The 27687-nt window shown below is 43.3% G+C and overlaps 1 pseudogene and 1 gene segment (V, D, J or C); both read left to right on the top strand.

Annotated features, from left to right (window-relative positions):
• The window catches only part of LOC130707672 (immunoglobulin heavy constant mu-like), a 108748-nt gene that overhangs the window by 7826 nt on the left and 73235 nt on the right, over positions 1–27687 (top strand). Inside the window, 1 exon segment of the C gene segment in view lies at positions 7656–7981. Coding sequence covers positions 7656–7981 — 326 coding nt within the window.
• On the top strand, positions 22190–22656 carry LOC130707671 (immunoglobulin heavy variable 3-23-like; annotated as a pseudogene).

Below are 27687 nucleotides of genomic sequence, written 5' to 3'. Positions count from 1 at the left end.
GCTCCACCAGAGACCCTGTTCTGTATCCTAATGTTTCATTGTTGCGGATTATATTGTGTCTAGAAAATTTTGTGTGCATGTACATATTTGCTTAATTTTTATTTTTATTATAGTTGTGTATATATATTTATTCATATGCACAGACACATATAATATTCAAGAATTAAGGTTGTTTTTCATTTCTTTATTTATCTTCTTCTCAACGGAGCTCAAACCAAACCTGCGGCTCACCATCATGTTCACTTTGAGCCTGAAGTTCGTGAAACTTGTAAATATCCTGAGAATGCACATGAGAATTTTAAACAGTATTAATTGTTGTTTTATTTTTGTACATGTGGAAGGAAGAGACACACCCTCCTGCATTCAGCAACCGGCACAAACATTTTGAATTCTGCAGCAGGCAGTGTTATAGACTCTGATGCCAGAGTGCTCCAATACTGCACATGCAATGATCCTCACTATTCACAGATTCCATATCTGCAAATTCACCTACTTCTAGCTGTTATGCGCACCCCAAAATAAACACTGTCATTTTGTGCTCATTCACGGACATTAACAATGTGGCCGGTTGTTTGAATCACCCAACGCACACATACACACACACACATTCCCTGCTGAGGTCAGTCAAGGTGATGCTCTCTTTTCTTGTTTCAACTCCCGTCATGTAATTGAGCACTTTCTGGGGTCAAATTAGTGCCATGCTTTTCACATTTCTCGGATTCTTGGCGATTGTTTAAGGTAGTCACAGGCATAGGGCTGAAGAACAGTCTAGTGTCCCTACGCACAAATGGCTGTGAGTGGACTTAGGCAAAATATACATGAGAGATCAGCTTCATTCAGGCATGAGTTATATGGCCATGGGTGGTGGAAATGATACTCATGTTTCCAATATAAATCTCATCCAAAACCAAAAGACAAAACTCGCTGCTGCATATGGAACGCAGCCTTGGAAGCTTGGCTGAATTCCAAATACAGCAGGGCAAGTGGGGGCTTATGGCCAAGAAGAGGGTGGGGTGGAGTGGACTGGAAATAATTAACAGAAGAAATACAGGCTAAGGGGCTTCCGGTTACTTAGACTCAAAAGGATTCTCTCTGAAGGGAGACCAGGGTGATCAGATACCGTGTGTGTGATAGGAGGTTTGATGGATTTCATCAAATACTGCGGGCGACCAGAGTTCAAGGGTGGGAGATTCTCATTATTCTCACTTAACAGGGGTCTTGACAAAACCTGGCCGTGCAAATATAAACACAGAAGCCCACAGGTCAAGACTAGCTGAGAAGAGCATTACAAGGAGCCTGTTGGCTAAGGGGTGGTCAAGGGTCTTTGTCACACTTAAGAAGAGTAATAATGAACATACAAATAAACCAGGGATGCACACAGACACACAGAGAAAAGACCATCTGAGGATTCAGTGAGAAGAGATCCATCTGCAAGCAAAGGAGAAACGCCTGAGAAGGACCCAAACCTGCTGACACCGTGACCTTAGACTTCTAGCCTCCAGGCCTGAGAGGAATACATTTTTGTTGTTTAATCCACCCAGTCTGTTATTCTATAATGGCCACACTAGCCAACTAATACACCTATAATATAGACACAGATAGACATATATGGAAATGTAAGTATCGTATTGGAAAAGAAACATCACCCATTCTTCAGAGGTGACATGAAGCTGTGTCCACCCTGGATCTCAGCCAGCACCCTCCTCCAGAGCCCTGGAGAAGGACCAGCCATGACCATCTTTATATGGAAAAATGCATCCCACCTGCACATCACAGCCAGGCTCAAGGGGAAAACACAGCATCTTTGCTACTCAGAGTCAGGATTCTCATCTTCACTGACATAACTCTCTGAAAGTCAAATCATTAATCAGAGTGAACATGAAAACTTTCTGGTCACTCCTCCTCTTCCTGGCATCTCTCAGCTGCGAGAATCTCCTGGGTCTGAGGAAGGTGGAATTATGGGGTGACGTCTGTGAAGTGGGTGTCTCATTGTTTCTCCTTCCCCAGGCGTCCTGTCCAGGTGTTGGTGCAGGAATCGGGCCCAGGACTATTGAGGACAATACCCCTCACCTGCTCAGTCTCTGGATTCTCCATCACAAACAGTGCTGACTGCTGGGACTGGATCCCTCAACCCACAGGGAAAGGGCTGGGGTGACTGGGGTGCTTTGGTTCTGGGAATAGCACAGCATACAACCTGTCTCTCCAAAAATGACTCTCCACCTCCAGAGAAAACTCACAAATTCAGGTTTCCCTGCAGCTCAGCTCCGTGATGCCCTAGGACACAGCCCTGTGTTACTATCACAGAAGGCACAGTGAGAAGTCAGGGTGAGTCCAGACACGACCCTCCCTGCAGGGTCTGCTCCAACCACCAGGGGACGCTCGGGCTCATCAGGAAACAAGAGGACCAATTTCAGGGCAGGTGCAGATGTCATGTACGGGTTTTCTCTCAGAAGCTGTGGTTTCTCCGCTGGATCATTGCCGCCCTGCAGGCTCCTTCCGTAATGATTCCAGGGAGAGACTTCCCTGGTGGTCCAGTGGGTGGTAAGTCTCTGAGCTCCCAATGCAGGGGGCCCGGGTTCAATCCCTGGTGGGGAAAATAAATCCCGCATGCATGTCACAACTAAGAGCTCGCATGCCGCAACTAAGAAACAATGATTCCAGGGAACTTTCTTCTCCCTAAACTTGAGACTTTTTTAATGGAGTCAGGCTTGTCTGTCTTTTCCCATCTATCTTTGGACGAGTAGCACAGAACTATTTCTTCATGAGACGTTTATTTGAAGATTAGGTCATTACTTTCTGTTATTAGTTGTCAAGTTTTTAGTCGTTTAATGACATAAATAATTATTACTGTTGAACTTTAAATCTGCTTTCCAGCGTCAGAGGGATTTCCAATTCCTCTCATCCTGAAAATCTCCCCAGTCCTGTTTGATGCACTGCCTTTCAGTTGAATAGTATGAGTCATGTTTATATTCAGAAATGGATGGCCATATAGCACTGCAGTCATTCTCTCCCCAGAGGACATTTTGAAATGTCGGGACACAGGTTGCGCTGTAACATGTGGGATGTGTTGCCTGTACCTTGTTATCTAGTGTGGAGATTGTTAATAGATAATTAGATAAACTAGAGAGATAGATAAAAGGGCACAGAAAAAGGTATATCCTAATCATATGGAAAATAACCATAAAAACTGACTACATAACCCATTTTTAGGGAGTGGTAAAGGCTTGAGTGTGTAAAGATGATACAAGCACCCGTATGAAGTTATTTGTATAAACATAAATATTCAAACAATTTTTGTAAATGCTTTTCAAGCTCACTCCTCAATCCCATAGTGAGTGTCTGGTTTTCTCTCTAAGAAATCGACACATATATTCCAATTGGCTGCCATTGGCGTTCCTTCCAGCAAGCGGATGAAGGACCTTTCACTCTACATCATCCCCAATACTTGAATTTCTTACTATTTTCTGCTTTAACTGTTGTAATAAGTGAGTAGCAGTATCTCATCGTCGTGTTATTTTATGTTTCCTTAATGAAGAATCTTGTTAAAACCTTTTATCTCTTCTTTGTGGAAGTATCTTCAGATCACTGGCACAGTGTTCATTACTTTCACTTTTTGTTGCTGTTGTTGAGCTGTGAATTTGCTGCATATTCATGATACAAGTCCTTTATAAATATGATATTAGACAGCACGTTCTCCAAGTCTGTGCTCTAATTCCCTTATCAGGAATTAGAGTGAAGTTATTGCTGCTGTTGCTGTTGTTGTTTTCAGGACAGAATTTTTAATGGATACAGAAAAATTACAAATTTATTTTATGAATGATGTTTGGGATATCATACCTCAGAATTCATCATGCAACTCAAGGAGACCCATAATTTCTGCCACGTCCCTACGCCAGGCCACATTCAGGGATGGAGGGTTAACTCCACCTTCTTGAAGGGAGGATGACCATAATGAGTTACCTGAAGTTATTCCTTAAGGGAGATTTATCCAACCTTCGGCATTAGATATATTTATTCAATCTCTATATAAGTATGAATCAAGATATTTGTTTCACACTTTGTGTGAAGGTTATATACTAAGGCATCTTCTATGCTCCTGTAATTGTTACCGCTTGTCAGCCATGGGGAACTCTTTCAGATTGTCTCCTGTATCCTGCTTACCGGCCCCCATCCATTTGTGTGAACACTTCCTTACTTTTGGGGCTACAAGAATCTGAGGTATAATCATGTGTATTCTCTTCTCCGGCCCTAGAATTAGCCATGCCTCAGACGAGTTGTGGATCCTTTTCTGGAGAATAGCATTAGCAACCAGAAGAGTGGGTATTAGGATACTAATGCTGGTGTCCTGTCTACTGGGGGCATTGCCTCTAGGCCCTATAAGCTAACAGACCTTAGAAACATATCTGTGTGCACTACCCCACGTATACCCACACACGTCTGCAACTATCTCTGTATCTCACCTTCGGACCTGTGTTAAGGTAAATGTGAGAGCATTCTTACGTCTCGGATCCAGTGAAACATCCCATGGGTAAATCCAGCCTTTCCCCCTTGCTCGCCTGTTACTTTCCATCCAACAGTGAGAATTCTGGCTCCACTGATGCCATCCAGCTACTAATTGTTCAATTCCACAGGCACAGAAGTAAAAGAATTCCTAGCCGGACTCCTGATGGAAATACCGTTATCCACCACACTCTAGTGCTTATGTGCAGTGTCTTAGAACTTAGCCTTCAGACTCCACTCATTTCCAAAGTCACTTACGTCAAACCCTATTTTCCCACCTTCTTCAGACATGTTAATTCATAGATTCACTATGATATTAGGTATTATCAATACAGTGTGCATCGTTCCATCTTTTGAGTCTCTGACTTATAAATGAAATTTATATTTATATTCAATAAGGTTCACTCTTTCTGCTATTACTTTATATATTTTGACAAGTTCATAGTGCAATGTTTCCACCACTGCAATTTCATAGAGATGAATTTCACTATCCTTAAATATTGTCCATGTTTAACTTATCAAAGACCTTCTCCCAAATTCCTGCTAAATGCTCCTCTGCTTGCTTTATATATAGACTTGCCTTTTCCCAAATGGGAAATAGGTGAAACTGAACGGTTTCAGGTCGACTTTTTAATTAGCAATAGGCATTGAGGATTCCCTCATGTCCTTTCATGGTATAATAGTTTAATATTTCAATTGCTGAATACAATTCCACAGCATGGATACATCACGCATTGTTTATCTACTAATTTATGGAAGAACGTATTTGTTGCTTCCATTTTTTATCAATTGTAAATGAAAAGACCACAATAATTCATGGGCAGTCTATGATGGAGCTATAAGTTTCAAGTCAGTTAGGTAAATATAGGAAGCATGACTTCCGGGATCTTATATTAAGCTCTGTCTAGGTGTGTAAGTGACTGCCCTGAGGAAGGGCTCTGATACAGGGACCACTCAGCTGTCCCAGTCCTCTTGCTGAAAGGAAGTCAGAGCCCAAGCAATGTCCACACGAGGTGGACAGAAGTCCCACCCCTCAGACCTGGCTGAGCCCCCAGCCTACAGTCAGGGTCACCCTTCCTTACACGTGAGTGTGCATCACGGGAACAGATCCTGCAGCTGAACTTGAGCCTCTCACAGTGGCCCTGCATGGGGCAGGGTTGGCTTCTCCTACAGGCTCTCCCAAAGCAGACACGGTGAACAAAATAAAGAGCTGCTGTCTCTGTAAACTGTCAAGGGTCGTGGCAGGGTTTTGTGCGTCAGTCAACACCTGGAACATTATTATTCATTTCCGCGTGCGATCCTATTTCACCATTTCATATGTGGTAAATATGTGGCACAGTTGGACTGGATGAGAGGACAAAGATCACACTGTAAGTGGAGATGCTATGACACAGTGCAGATCCAAGTCCAGAGCCAAGGTCTTCCTCCCCATGATACAGGAGGACCTAAGAGCTCAGGCGGGAATCCTGGGCTGTCCCAGGTAGGAAGACACACCTGTGTGAATAGAGAGGTAACACCATCTGATTCACACATTAGCAGGACCACGCTGACGCTGGTGAGGTAGTCAGTTAGGAGACATTGGGGCACTGTTACACCTTAACCACACTCGACCTCAAGGCATCCATTTCTAGTTTAATCTGGTAGTAGTTTTTATTCCATTCAGCAGCCTATGTCAGGATTAATATTCTTATTCTTTGCTATTCTGTGAGCATTTGTCTCTCTCCAAGATTTAAATTTGTTGCTGTCTTAGTTCTATAGTTATCTGATATATTGGTGAGATTTTGATAATGTGCAACTTGTTCCATTTTGAGGTAGTTTTAAGAACATTAAGTAAGAAGCATTTTCTCGGCTTCTCATCTCTCTACATCTCCAAGACGAGTATCAGCTTTATTGTAACACCCAGAAACTGGAAACAATTCCAATATCACACATGAGCTTAATAAATAAGCCAATCATGCTATGATCATTCTTTAAATGCCACCTGTTATTAAAACCAAGGATTCTTGGTACACACAAAAACATGATAGTATTCACAACTATTTGTGCTGAGTAAAATAAGCCATAACAATAAAAATACGTATAATATGATCCCACTCTTATAAATTCTAGATAATGAAAAGTAACCTGAAGTTACAAGGGAAGATCAATGGTTATGTGGGGACAGGATGGAAGATAAGAAGGGACAGGAAGGAGGAAACCCAGAAACTACTGAAAATAATGAGAGGAATTGATCTGTTCTCTCCTGACAATGCAGATGCCTACATCAGTATTTATCAGAGTGCTCATTCTGAGTTTGTGCGCTTTATTATATGTCAAGAACCTCATTAAAGTAATTACAAATAAAGAAATGCATGACTTGGGAGGGAAGGAGTGAAGGAAAATTACTGAAACATAAGAGACTCTTGAAAATACTTCTCATGAACCCTGACCCTCTCCATATATTTTAGGTAAACACTAGAAGAGAGCAAAGTCATAATGATCCCATTACAGGAGGGGGATCTGCAAACATCACCCGGCAAGTCCAACTCTGTCCTGGAGTACGTTCAGGGGGGCACCGTGGCCCAGAGCACAGGTGCAGATGCTGGATCTAACGGTCACCCCATGTTTATTCCTGGACACTCCACAAACACTGTATACCTCTGGGTGTAGTTTACACCTCTAATATGAGGGTAACAATGACAGCTATATCACAGGATGTGTGTGCATATGTAAAATGACATATGGGTCCTAAGTGTTTTACTCTGGGTGAATCACATAATGAAAGTTATATTTCCCAAATGCTATCAACACCACAAAATCCAAGACTCTCACACCAGCTCTGACACCCTGCCCTTTCTGAGGACATTCAATAACATAGCCTCTTATATACTAGAAGGTCATGCAAATAGGGTCCTTCCTCTGCTGATATAAAGCAGCCCCAGCTCTGAACCTGCAGCTCTGGGAGAGGAGCTCTAGCCCGGGATTCGCAGGTGCTCCCATTCGGGGTTCAGGACAGAACACTCACCATGGAGTTTGAGCTGAGCTTGGTTGTCCTTGTTGCTATTTTACACGGCAATTTATGGAGAACAAGAGATACTGAGGATGTGAGTGGATATGAGTGAGGGAATCAGTGGATGTGTGACAGTCTCCTGACCAGGGTGTCTCTGTGTTTGCAGGTGTCCAGTGTGAGGTGCAGCTGGTGGAGTTTGGAGGAGGCTTGGTGCAGCCAGGGGGGTCTCTGAGACTCTCTTGTGCAGTGTCTGGTTTCACGTTCCATAGCTTTGCCATGAGCTGGATCCGCCAGGCTCCAGGGAAGTGGCTGGACTGGGTCTCAGGTATTAGTAGTGGTGGCAGCACATACTATGCAGACTCTGTGAAGGGCCGATTCACCATCTCCAGAGACAACTCCAAGAACACGCTGTATCTGGAAATAAACAGCCTGAGATCTGAGGACACAGCCGTGTATTACTGTGCGAGAGACAGACAGTCAGGGGCAGTCAGTGTGAGCCCAGACTCAAATCTTCTTGCAGGGAGACAGGAGGGGGGATGCAGCGGGCACTCAGGACATACAACTGTGTGTTTCAGCCCTAGGAACAGGTGCAGATGCTAGTTAAGGGCTGCTTTCCTGTCAGGGTCTGGGGTTTCCTCTCCATATAACAGTTTTCCCTGGGGAACCTCTCTGTACTTATCTATGGTTCTTTACTTACACATTCAGTCTCTGAATTAGAAAGACTTTTCGAAATAGGGAGGAAAATGTCATATATGAAAGGCAGAGACTCAGACTTAGATATTCAGGTGTTCCCTTGTCTAAATCTTGTCTAAATTGACCAGTTTCAAAACTATCCCAGTGGATGTATAGAGAGTTGAACATATTCTTCCTCCCTCATTATGATACCTCAGCCCTGCCCTACTGGTAGACCAGCTGTCCCTGCCAGGATGGTGGGTCTTGACTTGCCTGCTAACCTCTTGCATGAGAAATATTAATAAGTTGAGCAGCACCAGATCCCCACTGGGTTACTGGGAATGATGCCAGTTAGAGGGGACGTGGGTAGACGTGTTTCTACATGTGTTCCTTGCTTCCAGGTCCAATAGAATCCCTGTACGCTTAGATAATACCTGCATCCTGTTCTACTGTGCAGTTTATTTTATGTCAAATATTCATCGTCAAAGCTATTACCAATAGACACATATGTAGTCGGTAGGGAAACTTTATAGTCAGGTGGATAATAAGATGAATTTTCAGAAGCTGCTGAAAACAGATCTATTCTCCTTTCTTCACCACAGCATCTTAGGTGAACACTAAAATGCAGGAAAATCACACAGGTTCTCATTCTACAAAGAGCCCTGCAGCCTCACACGCAGACCCACCTCTGTCCAGGAACCTTTGCAGGGGCGGCCAGGTCCAGGGTGGAGAAGCCCAGGCCTCGACAGGAGATCTCCCTGTGTCCTGATGTGTGCTCCACAGCACATCACCTGCCAATTCCATGTTGCACTTTAGCTTCACATCTGTAAGATTCAAGTAACACGATACCTACATCACATGCTTGGTGTGCATATGTAGAAATAAAATAATAAAAGAGGTCCTGAGTGTTGGGGCCCAGGGTAGCTCACCCCAAAATATGCCTCAAAGTGACATAAGACAGAGCCAATGCAGAGGGACATTCTGACCTTCCTCCCTGTCACCCTGAAGCAAGAAATAAACCTCCCATGTGAAAGGTGCTCTCCCTGTATCTGGAGGTGGAAGAGAAATGGTCCTTTACCCCATGCCCTCCACCTGCCTTTTTTCTGTGTAAAAAATTTAGCTTAAGAGTAAGTTTAATCAGAGAATTCAGAAAACCTAGAAAGAAACGAAAACTGTCCAACAAAACGAAATAATAATACTTTAGTCATTAAGCAAATCAAGGACCTTTATTTCCTCCTCAAGAGCTATAGATAATATGCTTGTCCATGTCCCGTGAGGTGTCTTGTAGATACTGAAACTCCCACCAGGAGGAAGGAGTTAACTGCATGATGACCAGACCGTAGCCATGACATAAGCTGCCACAATTCCAAGAACTGGACTCAGAGAAATGGGAACAAACCAACCCTGGAACTGAAGATTAACTCTACGTAAAACAAACAACATGAGGCTGATCAGACCCCCACATGACCAATTTCAAGATGACTGTCAGAGTTGACTCTGCTGTTTCTCTCTGTAGCCCCCTCCTTCCACCTATAAAAGCCCTTTCCCACAGATTCTCAGTGGGGGGTGGCCTTTGGAGAGAAGTCTGTCCCCCACCCGCAGTTGCAGGGAGCCAAAATAAAGCAAACTCTCCTTTCTACCAACTTTGCCTCTTTATTGGCTTTTCAGCACCGAGCAGCCGGACCCTGCTTTCCGATACACAGGGACACTCTTATCACCAGGGATAGGGAATTCAGGCCTGGAAGTCTCTATGAACAAACCTTGTTCCTTCTTTAATGACTATGCCGGCCCAAACTCTGCTTAGGTTCTTCACTAGTTGCACACCAAAAGCATACATTTCCTCCTTCTACCAATTCCTCACAAATATTGGATCTTGGCCTAAAAATATAAAAGCTGCCTGCTTTGGTCACTTCTGGGTCCACTTCTAAGGCACGTCCATGCCTATGGTTACAATTGTTTTCTTTTCTCCTTTTAATCTGTCTTTGTTAGTTTTATTATCAGTCCAGCCTCAGGAACTCAAGAGGGGCAGAGGAGGAGATTTCCCTCCTGACAAATCCAAGTTGTCTTCTCTTCAGCCTCACGCTGTACAACCTCTTAGGAACCTCAGTCCTCACGGGCCACTTTCACACTCCTGACATCACCTTGCCAGTTGTGTTCTTCTGGCATCTCCTCTTTGCATTTCCATCTCACCCTTCAATATTTTGTCCAAATCGCTGTGACATTTCACTGTCCATTGTCTGGATGTACACAGTTTATTAGTCATTCCCTAGGAAAGGACTTCTTGGTCCTTTCCAAATTTTGGCAAATATGAATAAAGCTAAGTAAGCATCGTGTGCAGGGTTTTCTCTGGACTAAAGTCTTATTGTCTTTCAGGTACATGCAAAAGAGCACTATTGCTGCAACATAGTTAAGAGTATGTTTAGTTTTGCAAGAAGCCACCAGAATAGCTCCCAGGGTGCATCCCGTTTTGCATCCCCACCAGCAGTGAATGGACCCCCTGCCGCTCCACATCCTCCCAGTGTTTAAGGTCCTCAGAGTCCTGACTTGATCAACTCTTGTAAGTTTTCAGGGATATGTCCTTGTTCTGATTGGCATTTACCTGTGATCAATGTTCTCCCATAGCCTTATTTGCAAACTCTGTCTTTCTGGTCAGGTGTTTGTTAAGGACTTTAGCCCATTTTTTAATACTTTTGTTTCTTTCTATTGTTGAGTTTAAGACTTCTTGGTGCATATTAGATAACAATCAGATATACTAAGTATGTCTTTTGCAAATATTTTCTGCCAATCTCTAGCTTGCCTTTGGGTAAATTTTAAATGTATTTTTTATGCTTCTCAATTATTAGTTGTTGTGTTTCTATTACAATGAAAAGTGGAGTTAAACATTCACTTCCTAAGCCATGGGAACTTTATGTGGGAACATGTCACGGTACACTCAAAGGCCTCTTTCACATACTACAAGGATGGAATGGGTAAACAGAGGGGGGACTTCTTCAGAGATGCTCTTCTGGAAAAATAGAAATGTACCAACATACCCTCCTTCCTGTCTTGCTGATGAGAACTGTGCCACGTGTCCACAGAGACACAGATCCTTGAGGAGAGAGTGAGATTTCATCAATTAGAATGACCGTTTTCTAACAATACATTTTACCCGTGATGGATCTGAGTTTATGAATGATTGTTCCTTGAATGATTCAATGGATTTAGCAATGGTTGAAAACAAAATCAATACCTTGAATTATTAATTTTAATTTATGTTGCCTAAGAGAAGAGGTTGACAATTACAATTTCAGTAACACATTTCCATAACTTTGAATTATACCTCTTAAAATGTAGGTACCACGGTGTTTCATAATAAATGTTTCACCTACATCCCTCACATTTGAAACTGGATTTCAAGTGGACCTAGAAGGCGAAATGTGAGGACAACAAATCCCTCTACATTCAGTAACATCTAAGGCAACAAATCTAATATCACACGAGGGCACTGCTGATTTCCAAGTATAGTTCCTGCTTCTTCTTTGCTCAGTGATTCCAACAAAGATACAAAATGACCTAAAACCTCTGGTCTCAATGTTCCTGAAGTCCACACCTCATTCTGAGCTTATACTCTCAAGATTTTATAAGGGAAAACACAGAGACCATCAGAAGGACCTGTCCACGTGGTCAACATAAAGCCCACCATCATCAGTCCTTCTCCCTCCCATCACAAAGGTCAGGCCCTCTTGCTGTGACCATCACCGGTAACCTGCAAAGCAATATGACTTAAATCTCACCACTTCTTTTTACCATCACCCCTTGGTCATCTCCAATGGATATTCCCTCCAGCATTATAATATGATCTGGTCTCCAGGCATAATGGCCTCCAATTATCTCCACCAAGAAAAAATAACCCTTTTTTAGTCCTGGTGACCTAACACATTTTTCCTAGAGTTAAATACACCCTAACAACACATCCCCAACCACTGAAACATAAAGACACCTGTTCTATATCCTTCTATGTTAACATGAATTTGGATGGATCTCCTCTAATCCACCAGCTCAAGAAGGGCAGGGCAGATGCTGGGGCATCTGTACAAACGCAGGCCCTTCTTCCACCTGGTGAATACGGGGCTTACCTGATTCTAGGTTTTAGATGCCATCCTTTCCGCTCCCCTACACCACAGCGTATCAGCTCAATTTTCTGGTCCTGACAGCAGGGTCCAGACTTCTCCTGTGATTCTTGCCCATATTACTTTGGTTGGCTCTCCTATTAACGACATTCAAGCAGGCAGATTCCTTAGTATTTAATTTACTCTGCAAATGTTATTGGAAAAGCGAGAAGAAGTATAGTACTCTGTTCATGAAATAGAATGGAGTAAATATCTTCTCATAGACAGCAGCCTTGACATCAGTCAGTGTACATGTGAGATCACTGGGCTGAGGGAGAGCTGACAGGTGTGACCTCGCAGGGCAGGAGTGGAGCCAGTGCTACATGTACAGGGGTGTCCGTCAGAGATGGGGACTCACATTGGTCTTTCTTTTTCCCAGGAGAGATAACAGCACTGATGACAAGATTCAACACCCCTGGCAACCCCACTATAAATTTCAGACAGACCATCACCATCGTGATCCCCGATTTACATCCTTGCAGACTGAAATGCAGGGGGTGAGGCCACATCCTCAGTGCCCACAGTGAGATGGGATGGAGCTGTGCTCTGCTCTCCAGCACCGCTTACTTATATGACCTCAGGCACAGTTCCAGGACTCACTGACCCAGGGACTCGGGAAAGCTGCTCTGAGGTGGACTTTTCAAAGGAACCTGCTTCCTGAGGTGGGGGCTTTACTCTGACTATGACGCCCTCATATTCTGCAAGCCATTCACTGTGAAGGTTTACTTCCAAGAATCATGCGTGTTCTCTCACCAGCTGCAGTGGGAACTGTTTTCCCTGACCTCCAATGTCACTGGCAGTGACAGAGTTAGAAAGGAACACTTCTAGAAGGAGTGAGTCTGTGCACTGTGACCAGGTCACCTGCCCAGCATATTGGAGTCCTGAGGAGCTCCCCGTAGCTGTCTGTTCTTAGTCCTTTGTAGCCTTGGGGATTCCTCAATGTCCACCCGCAAAGAAGGAGCCCTGAAGCTCACGGTGTTCCTGCAGACACTCAATTGTGCACAGGAAAAAGGCAGGACAGGCTACTGGCCAAGTTAGCAGTGCTAGGAACCATGACCATCTCAGCAAGAATGACTACCTTGTCCACAAAATACGCCGTGTGTTTAGTTGCTATGAATAAATCCACCTCCAGAGCAACTCTTCATAACATTTAAACTGCGTCAGGTGTAGAAATGTTCACCCAAGTTAAGGGAAACGCGAAGTCCGTTGTGAATTATGATAAACATTAAATTTTACCTAACTTTGTCTGAATTCAATGTGATTAGTACATGTAAGGTTTGCCTCAGATACTTGCGTATCCAGGAAATATACATGAGGCAATGCAGAGAGGAAAAAACAACAGTCTGTGTCTGACAACTTGAGGGCCCTGAAAGTTTCATAGGTATTTACGTGAAATGTACACATCCGTGCGATTAAAGTCTATTCCCCAAATCTGCCATTAATCCTAGAGCACAGCTGATTTCCTGACTAGCCCTTCAGCATCATTTCATTCCTGGGCAAAGAGTCCCCCAGGCTTCAGGAGGGGGACCCCAGGTGGGGGCTGAGTTCTCTGAGGGCACAGCCAGCACCCTCCTCACAGGGTGAACCCCAGGTACAGGGACCTCGCTTCACTACTTGATGCTTTTTATAAAAAGGTCCCTCCTATATGCAAATATCCCCTTAGACCACAAGGTAAAAACAAAGTACCTGTTCACTTAAATACAGGTTTCTCCTCATGCTTGAAGACATTTTCTGGGCTTGATGAATCTCATCTGCAAGAAGATGAATCCACTGTGGTTCTTCCTCTTTCTGGTGTCAGCTCCCAGAGGTGAGTGTCTCAGGGATTCAGCCATGAACACACGGGGAAGCTGCATCTGAGCCCATGAGTCACCGTGGTTCTCTCTGTCCACAGGTGTCCTGACCCAGGGGCAGCTGCAAGAGTCGGGACCCAGCCTGGTGAAGCCCTCCCAGACCCTCTCCCTCACCTGCACTGTCTCCGGATTCTCATTAACCAGTTATGGTGTAGGCTGGGTCCGACAGGCTCCAGGAAAGGGGCTGGAGTATGTTGGTGTGATGGATAATAGTGGAAGTGCATATTATAACCCAACTCTTAAGTCCCGGCTCAGCATCACCAGGGACACCTCCAAGAGCCAAGTCTATTTATCACTGAGCAGCCTGACAACTGAAGACACCGCCGTGTATTACTGTGCGAAAGACACAGTGAGGGGAAGTCAGTGTGAGGCCAGACAAAAACCTCCCTGCACGGAGGCCTGTAACCACCAGGGGGCGCGCAGGACCCAACAAGTACAGGGCTGAGGCCTGCAGCAGGTGCAGAGAGGGGCTGGGAGGCAATTCTTGTTAGAACCTCTGCTTTCCTCTTCCTGCCCAGGAGCTCCACCAGAGACCCTGTTCTGTATCCTAATGTTTCATTGTTGTGGATGATGTTGTGTCTAGAAAATTTTGGGGGCATGTACCTATTTGCTTAATTTTTCTTTTTATTATAGTTGTGTATATATATATTCACATGCACACACACATATAATATTCAAGAATTAAGGTTGTTTTTCATTTCTTTACTTATCTTTTTCTCAACGGAGCTCAAACCAGACCTGCGGCTCACCATAAGGTTCACTGTGAGCCTGAAGTTCGTGAAACTTGTAAATATCCTGAGAATGCACATGAGAATTTTAAACAGTATTAATTGTTGTTTTGTTTTTGTACATGCGGAAGGAAGAGACACACCCTCCTGCTTTCAGGCAACCGGCACAAACATTTTGAATTCTGCAGCAGGCAGTGTTATAGACTCTGATGCCAGAGTGCTCCAATACTGCACATGCAATGATCCTCACTATTCACAGATTCCATATCTGCAAATTCACCTACTTCTAGCTGTTATGCGCACCCCAAAATAAACACTGTCATTTTGTGCTCATTCACGGACATTAACAATGTGGCCAGTTGTTTGAATCACTCAACACACACACACACACACACACACACACACACACACACACATTCCTTGCTGAAGACAGTCAAGGTGATGCTCTCTTTTCTTGTTTCAACTCCCGTCATGTAATTGAGCACTTTCTGGGGTCAAATTAGTGCCATGCTTTTCACATTTCTGGGATTCTTGGCGATTGTTTAAGGTAGTCACAGGCATAGGGCTGAAGAACAGTCTAGTGTCCCTATGTACAAATGGCTGTGAGTGGACTTAGGGAAAATATACATGAGAGATCAGCTTCATTCAGGCATGAGTTATATGGCCATGGGTCTTGAAAATGATACTCATGTTTCCAATAAAAAGCTCATCCAAAACATAAAGACAAAACTCGCTGCTGCATATGGAACGCAGCCTTGGAAGCTTGGCTTAATTCCAAACACAGCATGGCAAGTGGGGGCTTATGGCCAAGAAGAGGGTGGGTTAGACTGGACTGGAAATAATTAACAGAAGAAATACAGTCTAAGGGGATTCTGGTTACTTAGACTCAAAGGGATTCTTGCTGAAGGGAGACCAGGGTAATCAGATACCGTGTTGGCAATAGGAAGTTTGATGGATTTGATCAAATACTGAGGGCAATCAGAATTCAAGGGTGGGAGATTCTCATTATTCTCACTTAACAGGGGTCTTGACAAAACCTGGCCGTGCAAATATAAACACAGAAGCCCACAGGTCAAGACTAGCTGAGAAGAGCATTACAAGGAACCTGTTGGCTAAGGGGTGGTCAAGGGTCTTTGTCACACATAAGAAGGGTAATAATGAACATACAAGTAAACAAGGGATGCACACAGACACACAGAGAAAAGACCATCTGAGGATTTAGTGAGAAGAGGTCCATCTGCAAGCAAAGGAGAAAGGCCTGAGAAGGACCCAAACCTGCTGACACCGTGACCTTAGACTTCTAGCCTCCAGGCCTGAGAGGAATACATTTCTGTTGTTTAATCCACCCAGTCTGTTATTCTGTAATGGCCACACTAGCCAACTAATACACCTATAATATAGACGCAGATAGACATATATGGAAATGTAAGTATCATATTGGAAAAGAAACATCACCCATTCTTCAGAGGTGACATGAAGCTGTGTGCACCCTGGATCTCAGCCAGCACCCTCCTCCAGAGCCCTAGACAAGGACCAGCCGTGACCATCTTTATATGGAAACATGCTTCCCACCTGCACATCACACCCAGGCTCAAGGGGAAAACACAACACCTGTGTTACTCAGAGTCAGGGTTCTCATCTTCACTGACATAACTCTCTGAAAGTCAAAGCATTAATCAAAATGAACATGAAAACCTTCTGGTCATTCCTCCTCTTCCTGGCATCTCTGAGCTTGAGCATCTCCTGGGTCTGAGGAAGGTGGAATTATATGGTGACATCTGCGAAGTGGGTGTCTCACGGTTTCTCCTTCCCCCAGTGTCCTGTCCCTGGTGCTGGTGCAGGAATCGGGCCCAGGACTATTGAAGACCCTCTCCCTCACCTGCTCAGTCTCTGGATTCTCCATCACAAACGGTGCTGACTGCTGGGACTGGATCCCTCAGCCCACAGGGAAAGGGCTGGGGTGACTGGGGTGCTTTGGTTCTGGGATTAGCACATCATACAACCTGTCTCTCCAAACATGACTCTCCACCTCCAGAGAAACCTCACAAATTCAGTTTTCCCTGCAGCTCAGCTCCGTGATGAACTAGGACACAGCCCTGTGTTACTGTCCCAGGAGGCTCAGTGAGAAGTCAGGGTGAGTCCAGACACGACCCTCCCTGCAGGGGCCTCTCCAACCACGAGGGGGCGCTCGGGTTCATCAGGAAACAAGAGGACCAATTTCAGTGCAGGCGCAGATGTCATGGACGGGTTTTCTCTCAGAAGCTGTGGTTTCTCCGCTGGATCATTGCCGCCCTGCAGGCTCCTTCCGTAATGATTCCAGGGAGAGACTTCCCTGGTGGTCCAGTGGGTGGTAAGTCTCTGAGCTCCCAATGCAGGGGGCCCGGGTTCAATCCCTGGTGGGGAAAAAAAATCCTGCATGCATATCACAACTAAGAGTTCGCATGCCGCAACTAAGAAACAATGATTCCAGGAAACTTTCTTGTCTCTAAACTTGAGACTTTTTTCATGGATTCGGGCTTGGCTGTCTTTCTCCATCTATCTTTGGACGTGCCGCACAGAAATATTTCTTCATGAGACGTTTATTTGAAGATTAGGTGACTACTTTCTGATATTAGTTGTCAAGTTTTTAATCGTTTAATGACATAAATAATTATTACTGTTGAACTTTAAATCTGCTTTCCACCGTCAGATGGATTTCCAATTCCTCTCATCCTGAAAATCTCCTCAGTCCTGTTTGATACAATGCCTTTCACTTGAATAATATGAGTCATATTTATATTGAGAAATTGATGTCCATATAGCACTGGAGTCATTCTCTCCCCAGAGGACATTTTGAAATATCGGGACACAGGTTTGGCTGTAGCACGTGTGCTGTGTTGCCTGTACCTTGTTATCTAGTGTGGACATTTATAATAGATGATTAAGTAAACTAGAGAGATATATAAAAGGGAACAGAAAAAGGTATATCCTAATCATATGGAAAATAACCATAAAAACTGACTACATAACCCATTTTTAGGGAGTGGTAAAGGCTCAAATGTGTAAAGATGAAACAAGCACCCCTATGAAGTTATTCGTATCAACATAAATATTCAAACAATTTTTGTAAATGCTTTTCAAGCTCACTCCTCAATCCCATGGTGAGTGTCTGGTTCTCTCTCTAAGAAATCGACGAATATATTCCAATTGGCTGCCATTGGCGTTCCTTCCAGCAAGCGGAGGAGGGGCCTTTCGCTCTACAGCATCCTCAATATTTGAATTTCTTATTATTTTGTGCTTTAACTATTGTAATAAGTGAGCAGCAGTATCTCATCATCGTGTTATTTTATGTATCCTTAATGAAGAATCTTGTTAAAACCTTTTATCTCTTCTTTCTGGAAGTATATTCAGATCACTGGCACAGTGTTCATTACTTTCATTTTTTGTTGCTGTTGTTGAGCTGTGAATTTGCTGTATATTCATGATACAAGTCCTTTATAAATATGATATTAGAAAGCACATTCTCCAAGTCTGTGCTTTAATTCCCTTATCGGTGAAGCTATTGCTGCTGTTGCTGTTGTTGTTTTCAGGACAGAATTTTTAATAGATACAGAAAATTACAAATTTATTTTATGAATGAAGTTTGGGATATTATACCTCAAAATTCATCATGAAACTCAAGGACACCCATAGTTTCTGCCACGTCCCTACACCAGGCCACATTCAGGGATGGAGGGTTAACTCCACCTTCTTGAAGGGAGGATGACCATAATGAGTTACCTGAAGTTATTCCTTAAGGGAGATTTATCCTACCTTCTGCATTAGATATATTTATTCAATCTCTATATAAGTATATATCAAGATATTTGTTTCATACTTTGTGTGAAGGTTATATACTAAGGCATTTTCTTTGCTCATGTAATTGTTACCGCTTGTCAGCCATGAGGAGCTCTTTCAGATTCTCTCCTGTATCCCCTTGAAGGGCCCCCATCCATTTGTGTGAACACTTCCTTACTTTCTGGGGCTACAAGAATCTGCAGTATAATCATGCGTATTCTCTACTCTGGCCCTAGAATTAGCTATGCCTCAGATGAGTTGTGGATCCTTTTCTGGAGAATAGTATTAGCAACCAGAAGAGTGGGTATTAGGATACTAATGCTGGTGTCCTGTCTACTGGGGGCATTGCCTCGAGACCCTATAAGCTAACAGACCTTGGAAATATATCTCTGTGCACTACCCCACATATACACAAACACGTCTGCAACTATCTCTGTATCTCACCTTCTGACCTATGTTAAGGTAAATGTGAGATCATGCTTACGTCTCCGATCCTAGTGCAATATCACATGGGTAAATCCACCCTTTCGCCCTTGCTTGTCTGTTACTTTCTATCCAACAGTGAGAAGCCTGGCTCCACCGATGCCATCCAGCTACTAATTGTTCACATCCACAGGCACAGTAGTAACAAAATTTTTAGCCTGACTCCTCATGGAAATACCATTATCCACCAGGCTCTAGTGCTTATGTGCAGTGGCTTAGAACTTAGCCTTCAGACCCCACTCATTTCCAAAGTCACTTAGGTCAAAACCTAATTTCCCACCTTCTTCAGACATGTTAATTCATAGATTCACTATAATATTAGGTATGATCTATGAAGTGTGCATCGTTCCATCTTTGAGTCTCTAACTTATAAATGAAATCTATATTTATATTCAATAAGGTTCACTCTTTCTGCTATTACTTTATATATTTTGACAAGTTCATAGTGCAATGTTTCCACCACTGCAATTTCATAGAGAAGAATTTCACGATCCTTAAATATTGTCCACGTTTCACTTGTCAAAGACTTTCTCCGAAATTCCTGCTAAATGCTCATCTGCTTTCTTTATAAATAGGCTTGCCTTTTCCCAAATGGGAAATAGGTGAAATTGAACGTTTTCAGACCAATTTTTTAATGAGCAATATGCATTGAGGATTCCCTCATGTCCTTTCATGTTATAATAGTTTAATATTTCAATTGCTGAATACAATTCCACAGCATGGATACATCACGCATTGTTTATCTACTAATTTATGGAAGAACATGTTTGTTGCTTCCACTTTATCTCAATACTAAATGAATATACTATGATAATTCATGGGAAGTCTATTATGGAGCTATGAGTTTCAAGTCAGTTGGTAAATATTAGGAGCATGACTTCTGGCATCTTATATTAAGCTCTGTCTTCGTGTGTAAGTAACTGCCCTGAGGAAGGGCTCTGATACAGGGACCACTCAGCTGTCCCAGTCCTCTTGCTGAAAGGAAGTCAGAGCCCAAGCAATGTCCACACGAGGTGGACAGAAGTCCCAGCCCTCAGACCTGGCTGAGCCCCCAGCCTACAGTCAGGGTCACCCTCCCTTACACGTGAGTGTGCATCACGGGAACAGATCCTGCAGCTGAACTTGAGCCTTTCACAGTGACCCTGCATGGGGTAGGGTGGGCTTCTCCTCCAGGTCCTCCCAAAGCAGACACGGTGAACAAAATAAAGAGCTACTGTCTGTGTAAACTGTCAAGGGTTGTGGCAGGGTTCTGTGCGTCAGTCAACACCTGGAACATTGTTATTCATTTCTGCGTGTGATCCTATTTCAGCATTTCATATGTGGTAAATATATAGCACAGTTGGATTGGATGAGGAGACAAAGATCACACTGTAAGTGGAGATGCTATAACACAGTGCAGATCCAAGTCCAGAGCCAAGGTCCTCCTCCCCATGATACAGGAGGACCTAAGAGCACAGGCGGGAATCCTGGGCTGTCCCAGGTAGGAAGACACACCTGTGTGAATAGAGAGGTAACACCATCTGATTCACACTTTAGCAGGACCACGCTGACGCTGGTGAGGTAGTCAGTTAGGAGACATTGGGGCACTGTTACACCTTAACCACACTCGACCTCAAGGCATCCATTTCTAGTTTAATCTGGTAGTAGTTTTTATTCCATTCAGCAGCCTATGTCAGGATTAATATTCTTATTCTTTGTTATTCTGTGAGCATTTGTCTCTCGCCAAGATTTAAATTTGTTGCTGTCTTAGTTCTATAGTTATCTGATATATTGGTGAGATTTTGATAATGTGCCACTTGTCCCATTTTGAGGTGGTTTTTAAAACATTAAATAAGAAGCATTTTCTCGGCTTCTCATCTCTCTACATCTCCAAGACGAGTATCAGCTTTATTGTGACACCCAGAAACTGGAAACAATTCCAATATCACACATCAGCTTAACAAATAAGCCAATCATGCTATGCTCATTCTTTAAATGCCACCTGTTATTAAAACCAAGAATTCTTGATACACACAAAAACATGATAGTGTTCACAACTATTTGTGCTGAGTAAAATAAGCCATAACAATAAAAATACATGTAATATGATCCCACTTTTATAAATTCTAGAAAATGAAAAGTATTATGAAGTAACAAAGGAAGATCAATGGTTATGTGGGGACAGGATGGAAGATAAGAAGGGACAGGAAGGAGGAAACCCAGAAACTACCGAAAATAATGAGAGGAATTGATGTGTTCTCTCCTGACAATGATGATGCCTACGTCAGTATTTATCAGAGTGCTCATTCTGAGTTTGTGCGCTTTATTATATGTCAAGAACCGCATTAAAGTAATTACAAATAAAGAAATGCATGACTTGGGAGGGAAGTAGTGAAGGAAAATTACTGAAACATAAGAGACTCTTGAAAATACTTCTCATGTACCCTGACCCTCTCCATATATTTTAGGTAAACACTACAGGAGAACAAAGTCATAATGATCTCTTTACAGGAGGAGGATCTGCAAACCTCACCCAGCAAGTCCAACTCTGTCCTGGAGTAGGTTCAAGGGAGCAGCCTGGCCCAGAGCACAGGTGCAGATGCTGGATCTAACGGTCACCCCATGTTTATCCCTGGACACTCCACAAACCCTCTATACCTCTGGGTGTAGTTTACACCTCTAATATGAGGGTAACAATGACAGCTACATCACAGGATGTGTGTGCATATATAAAATGACATATGGGTCCCAAGTGTTTACTCTGGAAGAATCACATAATGAAGTTATATTTCCCAAATGCTATCAACACCACAAAATCCAAGACACTCACACCTGCTCTGAGACCCTGCCCTTTCTGAGGACATTCAATGACAGAGCCACTTATATACTACAAGGTCATGCAAATAGGGACCGTCCTCTGCTGATATAAAGCAGCCCCAGCCCTGGCCCTGCAGCTCTGGGAGAGGAGCTCTAGCCCGGGATTCCCAGGTGCTCCAATTCGGGGTTCAGGACAGAACACTCACCATGGAGTTTGAGCTGAGCTGGGTTGTCCTTGTTGCAATTTTACAAGGTAATTCATGGAGAGCAAGAGATACTGAGGATGTGAGTGGAGGTGAGTGAGGGAATCAGTGGATGTGTGACAGTCTCCTGACCAGGATGTCTCTGTGTTTGCAGGCGTCCAGTGTGAGGTGCAGCTGGTGGAGTCTGGGAGAGGCCTGATGCAGCCAGGGGGGGTCTCTGAGACTCTCTTGTGCAGTGTCTGGGTTCACCTTCAGTAAGTATCCCATGAGCTGGGTCAGCAGGCTCCAGGGAAGGGGCTGGACAGGGTCTCAGTTATTAGTAGTAGTGGTGGCAGCACATACTATGCAGACTCTGTGAAGGGCCGATTCACCATCTCCAGATACAACTCCAAGAACACGCTGTCTCTGGAAATAAACAGCCTGAGGTCTGAGGACACGGCCGTGTATTACTGTGCAAAAGATACACAGTGAGGGCAAGTCAGTGTGAGCCCAGACACAAACCTCTTTGCAGCGAGACAGGAGGGGGGATGCAGGGTGCACTCAGGACATACAACAGTGTGTTTCAGCCCCGGGAGCAGGTGCAGATGGTAGTTAAGGGCTGCTTTCCTGTTAGGGTCTGGGATTTCCTCTCCATATAGCAGTTTTCCCTGGGGAACCTCTCTGTACTCATCCATGGTTCTTTACGTACACATTCAGTCTCTGAATTAGAAAGACTTTTCGAAAATGTATGTCTCAGAAATAACTAAATTTCCTTGTCAATTGCATTATTATGAACTTCATCAAATCTTTAACCGTGGTCATTTTTAAGTCTTTTGTCATTTACAGACAGTTCTGGGTGTACTGTGATGCTTTTGCAAATATGTTCCTATAAAAGGGTTTCATCTTTAACAAATTCATGGAAAAGACTCTAACAAGTACATGTTTCTGGTAACTGACTGTACTGCTGAACTGAATGAATAGCATTTTCAGAACTCTAATGAAAAACTGATGAACTCATAAAAGTGCTAACAAAAGATCAAGATGAAAAAAAATTAATTACATGGGACTGAGTGAACTGATGAGGACTGATTATAACTTTTGTGACTTTCTGTTTGAATTTAAAAAAAAATCCCACAAGGACTCAGAGGCAAAGAATATACACATCAATTTTGACTGCAAAGTAAAGGAGCTGTTACAGTGGAGGATTACTGGACTGAATGTCAATATTATGACATAGCATGAGTGTTTTTTGTGTTTCGTAATTTTAATCATTGTTGCTTTTGTTGTGGTCATCCATTTACAATGCTTGGTATCAGTCTATTTATCTCTTGTAAAAATAAAATACAGTGTGTGTGTGTGGAAAAAAAAAAGAAAGACTTTTCGAAATAGGGCGGGAAAATGTCATATATGACAGGCAGAGACTCAAAGTTAGATATTCAGGTTTTCCCTTGTCTAAATCTTGTCTAAATTGACACGTTTCAAAACTATCCCAGTGGATGTATAAAGAGTTGAACATATTCTTCCTTCCTCATTATGGTATCTCAGCCCTGCCCTACTGGTAGACCAGATGTCCCTGCCAGGATGGTGGGTCTTGACTTGCCTGCTAACCTCTTGCATGAGAAATGTTAATAAGCTGAGCAGCACCAGATCCCCACTGGGTTACTGGGAATGATGCCAGTTAGAGGGAACATGTGTAGGGGTGTTTCTACATGTGCTCCTTGCTCCCAGGTCCAATAGAATCCCTATACGCTTAGATAATACCTGCATCCTCTATCTACTGTGCAGTTTATTTTATGTAAAATATTCATTGCAAAGCTATTACCATTAGACACATATGTAGTCGGTAGGGAAAGTTTATAGTCAGGTAGATAATAACATGAATTTTCAGAAGCTGCTGAAAACAAATCTATTCTCCTTTCTTCACCACAGCATCTTCGGTGAACACTAAAATACAGGAAAATCACACAGGTTCTCATCCCACGAAGAGCCCTGCAGCCTCACACGCAGACCCACCTCTGTCCAGGAACCTTTGCAGGGGCGGCCAGGTCCAGGGTGGAGAAGCCCAGGCCTCGACAGGAGGTCTCACTGTGTCCTGATGTGTGTTCTCCAGCACATCACCTGCCAATTCCAGGCTGCAGTTTAGCTTCACATCTGTAAGATTCAAGTAAACCGACACCTACATCACATGCTTGGTGTGCATATGTAGAAACAAAATAATAAAAGAGGCCCTGAGTTTTGGGCCTCAGGGTAGGCCACCCCAAAATATGCCTCAAAGTGACTTAAGACAGAGCCAATGCAGAGAGACATTCTGACCTTCCTCCCTGTCACCCTGAAGCAAGAAATAAACCTCCCATGTGAAAGGTGCTCTCCCTGTACCTGGAGGTGGAAGTGAAATGGTCCTTTACCCCATGCCCTCCACCTGCCTTTTTCTGGGCAAAAAATTTAGCCTAAGAGTAAGTTTAATCAGAGAAGTGAGAAAATCTAGAAAGAAACGAAAACTGTCCAACAAAACGAAATAATAATAGTTTAGCCATTAAGCAAATCAAGGACCTTTATTTCCTCCTCAAGGGCTATAGATAATATTCTTGTCCATCTCCCGTGAGCTGTCTTGTAGATACTGAAACTCCCACCAGGAGGAACAAGTTAACTGCATGATGACCAGACCGTAGCCATGACATAAGCTGCCACAATTCCAAGAACTGGACTCAGAGAAATGGGAACGAAGTGACCCTGGAACTGAAGATTAACTCTACTTAAAACAATCAAGATGAGGCTGATCAGACTCCCATGTGACCAATTTCAAGATGACTGCCAGCGTTGACTCTGTGGTTTCTGCCTGTAGCCCCCGCCTTCCGCCTATAAAAGCCCTTTCCCACAGATTCTCAATGGGGGGTGGCCTTTGGAGAGAAGTCTGTCCCCCACCCGCAGTTGCAGGCAGCCAAAATAAAGCAAACTCTCCTTTCTACCAACTTTGCCTCTTTATTGGCTTTTCAGCACCGAGCAGCCGGACCCTGCTTTCCATTACACAGGGACACTCTTATCACCAGAGATGGGGAATTCAGGCCTGGAAGTCTCTATGAACAAACCTGGTTCCTTCTGTAATGACTATGCCGGCCCAAACTCTGCTTAGCTTCTTCACTAGTTGCACACCAAAAGCATACATTTCCTCGTTCTACCAATTCCTCGCAAATATTGGGTCTTGGTCTACAAATATCAACGCTGCCTGCTTTGCTCACTTCTGGGTCCATGCCTATGGCACGCCCATGCCCATGGTTACAATTGTTTTCTTTTCTCCTGTTAATCTGTCTTTGTTAGTTTTATTATCAGCCCAGCCTCAGGAACTCAAGAGGGGCAGAGGAGGAGATTTCCCTCCTGACAAATCCAAGTTGTCTTCTCTTCAGCCTCGTTCTGTACAACCCCTTAGGACCCTCAGTCCTCACGGGCCACTTTCACACTCCTGACACCACCTTGCCAGTTGTGTTCTTCTGGCATCTCTTCTTTGCATTTCCATCTCACCCTTCAATATTTCTTCCAAATCAGTGTGACATTTCAGTGTCCATTGTCTGGATGTACACAGTTTATTAGTCATTCCCTAGGAAAGGGCATCTTGGTCCTTTCCAAATTTGGGCAAATATGAATAAAGCTAAGTATGCATCGTGTGCAGGGTTTTCTCTGGACTAAAGTCTTATTGTCTTTCAGGTACATACAAAAGAGCACTGTTGCTGAAACACAGATAAGAGTATGTTTGGTTTTGCAAGAAGCCTCCAGAATAGCTCCCAGGGTGCATCCAGTTTTGCGTCCCCACCAGCAGTGAATGGACCCCCTGCCGCTCCACATCCTCCCAGTGTTTAAGGTTCTCAGAGTCCTGACTTGATCCACTATTGTAAGCTTTCAGGGATATGTCCTTGTTCTGATTGGCATTTCACTGTGATATAAGTTCTCCCATAGCCTTATTTGCAAACTCTGTCTTTCTGGTCAGGTGTCTGTTAAGGATTTTAGCCCATTTTTTAATACTTTTGTTTCTTTCTTATTGTTGAGTTTAAGACTTCTTGGTACATATTAGATAACAATCAGATATACTAGATATGTCTTTTGCAAATATTTTCTGCCAATCTCTAGCATGCCTTTGGGTATATTTTAAATGTATTTTTTATGCTTCTCAATTATTACTTGTTGTGTTTCTGTTACAATGAAAACTGGTGTTAAACGTTCACTTCCTAAGCCATGGGAACTTTATGTGTGAACATGTCACAGTACACTCAAAGGCCTCTTTCAGATACTACGAGGATGCAATGGGTAAACAGAGGGGGGACTTCTTCAGAGATGCACTTCCGGAAAAATAGAAATGTACCAACATACCCTCCTTCCTGTCTTGCTGATGAGAACTGTGTTGCACGTCCGCAGAGGCACAGATCCTTGAGGAGAGAGTGAGATTTCATCAGTTAGAATGACCGTTTTCTAACTATACATTTTACCCGTGATGGATCTGAGTTTATGAATGATTGTTACCTGAATGATTCAATTGATTTAGCAACGGTTCAAACCAAAATCAATACCTTGAATTATTATTATTAATTTAAATTTATGTTGTCCCAGAGAAGAGTTTGACAATTACAATTTCAGTAACACATTTGCATAATTTTGAATTATACCTCTTAAAATTTAGATACCACGTTGCTTCATAATAAATGTTTCATCTACATCCCTCACATTTGAAACTGGATTCCAAGTGGACCTAGAAGATGAAATGTGAAGACAGCGAATCTCTCTACATTCAGTAACATCTAAGGCAACAAATCTAATATCACACGAGGACACTGTTGATTTCCAAGTGTAGTTCCTGCTTCTTCTTTGCTCAGTGATTCCAACAAAGATACAAAATGACCTAATCCATCTGGTCTCAATGTTCCTGAAGTCCACACCTCCTTCTGAGCTTATACTCTCAAGATTTTATAAGGGAAAACACAGAGACCATCAGAAGGGCCTGTCCACATGGTCACCATGAAGCCCACCATCATCGGTCCTTCTCCCTCCGATCACAATGTTCAGGCCCTCTTGCTATGACCATCACTGGTAACCTGCAAAGCAATATGACTTAAATCTCACCACTTCTTTTTACCATCACCCATTGGTCATCTCTAATGGATATTCCCTCCAGCATTATTAAATGATCTGGTCTCCACACATAATGGCCTCCAATTATCTCCACAAAGGAAAAATAACATTTTTATAGTCCTGTTGACCTAACACATTTTTCCTACGGTTAAATAGACCCTAACAACACATCCCCAACTACTGAAACATAAAGACACCTTTTATATATCCTTCTATGTTGACATGAATATGGATGGATTTCCTCTAATCCACCAGCTCAAGAAGGGCAGGGCAGATGCTGGGGCATCTGTACAAATGCAAGCCCTTCTTCCACCTGGTGAATAATGTGCTCACCTGATTCTAGGTTTTAGATGCCATCCTTTCCGCTCCCCTATACCACAACGTATCAGCTCAATTTTCAGGTCCTGA

The sequence above is a fragment of the Balaenoptera acutorostrata genome, chromosome 3, assembly GCF_949987535.1.
Source record: "Balaenoptera acutorostrata chromosome 3, mBalAcu1.1, whole genome shotgun sequence".
In the NCBI taxonomy this organism is placed as follows: domain Eukaryota; kingdom Metazoa; phylum Chordata; class Mammalia; order Artiodactyla; family Balaenopteridae; genus Balaenoptera; species Balaenoptera acutorostrata.
This window is presented reverse-complemented; position numbering and strand designations above follow the sequence as displayed.